At 54.3% G+C, this 3,854-nt stretch overlaps 1 protein-coding gene across 1 annotated transcript in view; it reads left to right on the top strand.

Annotated features, from left to right (window-relative positions):
- Positions 1-3,854, top strand: part of VOLCADRAFT_121383 (uncharacterized protein) — a gene marked incomplete at its 3' end in the record, with an annotated part of 6,421 nt that continues 2,567 nt past the window's right edge. Inside the window, exons 1-4 of the mRNA XM_002955090.1 lie at positions 1-680; positions 2,730-2,761; positions 2,822-2,912; positions 3,144-3,419. Of these exons, the coding sequence (XP_002955136.1) occupies positions 639-680; positions 2,730-2,761; positions 2,822-2,912; positions 3,144-3,419 (441 nt within the window). The 5' untranslated portion in view covers positions 1-638. The remainder of the gene's footprint in view (positions 681-2,729; positions 2,762-2,821; positions 2,913-3,143; positions 3,420-3,854) is intronic.

Here is a 3,854-nt window from a genome sequence, read left to right as displayed (position 1 = left end):
TGTGGGTGTTCTCTAATTTGTGCGGCGCACCATATTGGTTCACCTGTGTGATGATGACTCGCTCATTCGACGGGTGTTGTGCGGTCGAATGGTACGAGGGAAATACATAGGCAGCTTGAAGTCGGTCCGTAATATCCCAATGGAGGAGGCTAATAACGAGGACACACATATGCTCGCGCGCCGCCACCTACTAGGAGCATGTTCTGCTGCTGCCTGCGCCTGTGAACGACGGATGGACGGTTTGGACGGTTCGGGTGGCGGCATTCGCTCCCCCGTCTTTAAAAAATTAGATTTCCTGGAAACTTGCGGTTGGTTGTTTGCTCGGTGTTTTTTTTGCTTGATGCCTATTTGCCATTTCAGTGCGCGTCCTCTTGGCCCTTTAGACTTCTTTTTGTGCGCACCGTGTCCTTGTGGGGTTGTGAAATTAGCTACACCCGCCAATATATTTATGATTATCGCTGTGTCTCCTCTGCTCTGAATGATTTCCCCTCTTACCCGACGTGACAATGTCTTTTTAGTGCGTGTGCGTGTGTATTGTGCGCGTGTTGTGTGCGTGTGCGCTTTATGTTTTGTGCCGCGCACACGAAGGAAAATCCGATGCACCGGGTGGTCGGTCTTTGCCGCGTTTGCTGCTACTGATGCTGGTGCTGGTGCTGCTGCTTCTGCTTTTGTTCGACCCTGTGAGTGGACCCTGATGGAGGTGTGACTCTCAATCTCTTATTCTTTCTTTCCAGCCTCAGAGCAAGGAGAGCGCGTTTCCCCTAGAACGGAGGTTACGGTGGTGGTGGTGGTGGTGGTATGCCAAGACATGTGACTGAGTGCCCTGTCCTTTCGACGATATACATGCGCTTCTTCACCCATAATAGCTACGCATTACGTCATTTCTCACTGTGCCAGAGTGCGTGCCGTGTCGTGCGTGTGTATGTATGTATGTATGTATGTGATGCGTCCGTATCGTATGCCTAGGCCTACAACCTGAGCTGCTCCGAAACTTATACTCAGCAGGCGGCAGATCCGTAAGCGTCTCTTAAGGGTGTCGTCTGGTCTGATGGGGTTTATGACGCGTTGTGCGGTGGGGTGTGGTGTGGTGTGCTGCACACACACACACACACACACACATGCATGCACACATACATGCACGGGTTTCCGTTTCCACCGCAGCCGTGTGCCACGTGGCGACGGGGGTGGTATGATGATGGCCCGTGTTGTTTTCGTGACGGTTGTTTTCGCCCTTATTCAGCTGTTTGCTTGTGCCTGGTGCTTTCTGCTGGGCTGCCGGACTGGTCGGGTTGAAACGCAAGGTGCTTTATTTGGAGGAAGGCCACGCGGGCGACCTGACGCGACAAAACGCCGCCTGCGGGGGGGAGGATATATTATGGACGTGCGCAAAATGCCCGTCGTGCTCCAAAATGTCTTCGTTATTGTGTCTCCTTTGGATTTTGTTTTGCAGGCATTAATATTGGGCCTCAAGATCCGGCCTTTATTTACGAGTACTGTAGAGTACTGTACGTGTAAGGTGTATGTAAGGAAAGAAAGATGTCCCTTGCTTGGCGTGCCGAAACGAGTCGTCGAGATATGTGACAAGACGTAGTTCAAAGTCGGCAGCATGGGAGAAGGCAAGTGGGGCGAAGGGCAGAAAAAGGAGTCCTGGATTGGAGAACTCCCTTCCCGCTCCCTCGTGGGGGAGCGAGCCCCCAGATGGACCGAGGAACCACGAGGCGGCAGAAGAGCACTGGGGGGTCTTGCGGTGAGCGGAAATAATAATATGGAACTTGCAAAAATTGGCGACAGTAAGAAAAGGTAACTTGAAAATAAAATTTTCTTGTAGCACTGAAGCTAAGGATTGTGGTTAGGGCCCTGCGCGCGTGTGGGTGTGTGTTGTGGAATGCGCCGCTTGATAACTGGTGAATCGAGGCCCTGGCAGAGACCCTCTTTTCAGTCAATCTTGGGACAGCGGTTGCTTCAACGCCGTGCGACGCTGTTCGTGCGTTTCCCTAGCTTTACATGGACGCCTTTGCTTAGTTCGGAGGTCCTTCTGATCTTGGAGGTTTAGATATCAGGTGCGGCTGCATATTTTGTTCAGACTGGTTTTGTAGGATAGGACATGCATGGGCCCTCGGGCGGTATAACAGCACCACCCAATCAGCACCTAGGACCAGGAAGGGACGCTGTGATGGATTTGCCTTGGTCAGATGCTATGGCAATGCCTAAACCTTGGCCACTCTAGCCACTTTGCATTCGAGATGCGTGCTGTGCCGTGGACAGTACGCCTCTCTGGATTTGTAAGGCCCGATTAAGATGCCGATAGTTGTGACAAGCTATGACAAGGTATTGTTAAAGCGTGTAGCATGCGTCGTTAGCGTGGAGTGGCCTGGACTTCACCAAGCTTACATAACGGTTCCGGCGGGTTTCGTAGCGAATGTTTACATTCCGGATTCAAGCAAGCCGCGCCTTCACCACAAGCAGACGTGCATATTTGCTTCTGCTTACCGCCAAAGAACAAATTGCACGGAACACGGTTCAGCCCTGTAGACAACGCTATCGCAGCCTATTCGAAGCAACTGACCAGCGCCGCTTATCCACCTTTGAAGTTGCTGCAAAACTGCCTTCAAATCTATATGTAACGGCAATGGCTGATGCGGAAGAAGAGCAGATTACGCAGGTGAACGGTTTCGCTGCCTAAGCGGCAAGACGGCTGCGACAGCTCACATTCCTATGTCTACCTGCAGGTGGTTAACGACTACTTAAAAACAGCTGACATGTGAGTTGTATTAGTGCTGGGTACAACTGACCGCATCTTCACGCCAAGCCAATTCTGCAGGAACGTCACCACCGAGCGCATAGTACTCACACACGTCCAAAACACGTTGTCTTTGAGCAAGCCTATTGCGGAATACAAACGCCATGTTTCGGTGGGTTCGCGTGTGGAGCCATCGTTGTCAGTTGTCTGGTCCATGGGCAGGTGGCCATCCCCGCTCCTAGCCTCCGCTCCATGTGAGTCATCCTACTGCGTCCCGCTCCGTCAAAACACGTCGAGGCACACACACTTGTAACTTGTAACACACGCGCGTGCGTGTCCCGAGACCACACGCTCAGCTCATTTTCTTCCCCTTTTCCCCTTCCTCCGCTAACCCCCTCCCCAGTCCGTTATCGAGAAGTTTCTGGAGGAGTTCGATGCCCAGGAGGCGCCCAGGGCTCAAGCTGCCAGCGGCGACGAAGGCGGCGCGGCCGGCAGCAGCGATCAGGAGTACGACAGCGATGGCGAGCCCAGGGCCGCCAAGGCCAAGCGCGGCCGCAAGCGGCCTGCTGGCGAGGATGGCGCCACCGCCGCTGCCAAGCGCTCCCGCTCCGGCACCGGCACCACCAGCACTGACGAGGTGCTGTACAGCTCGGACCTGAGTGGGCGGCGCAAGGCGCGGGTCCGCAAATGGGCCGGCAAGCTGCATGTGGATGTACGGGAGTTCTATCAGGCACGTACGGAATGGTGTCGGGGGCGTAGAGGAGGGAGGGAGCGGGGCGGGGGAGAAGAGTGAGGGAATGAGCAGGGGCTGTGTGGGAAAGAATGGAAGAGAGGGAAAGTGGTCGGGGAGGGAGGGGGGGAAGTTAGGCGGTACAGGGGGTGAAATGAGGGGAGCTGAGAGCAGAGTTTCGCACACGCGTGTAGGGGACAGCAATTTGCGCTTCTCGCCACCGGGTTACTCGGTTACCAGGGAGGATCTGGTCGTCCGCGAGTGCCCGTTTGCCTCCTCCGTCTGATCAGGTGTGTATCAGGAGTGTATCGGCGTGTATCTATATAGTGTAAGATGTGTTTTAGAGTGTATTCCGACGTGGCAGTGCCGCATGATTTCCCCCTC

This window comes from Volvox carteri (assembly GCF_000143455.1).
Source record: "Volvox carteri f. nagariensis unplaced genomic scaffold VOLCAscaffold_48, whole genome shotgun sequence".
Classification (NCBI taxonomy): Eukaryota; Viridiplantae; Chlorophyta; class Chlorophyceae; order Chlamydomonadales; family Volvocaceae; genus Volvox; species Volvox carteri.
Note: the sequence above shows the minus strand (reverse complement) of the source record. Positions and strands in the feature narration are given on the sequence as shown.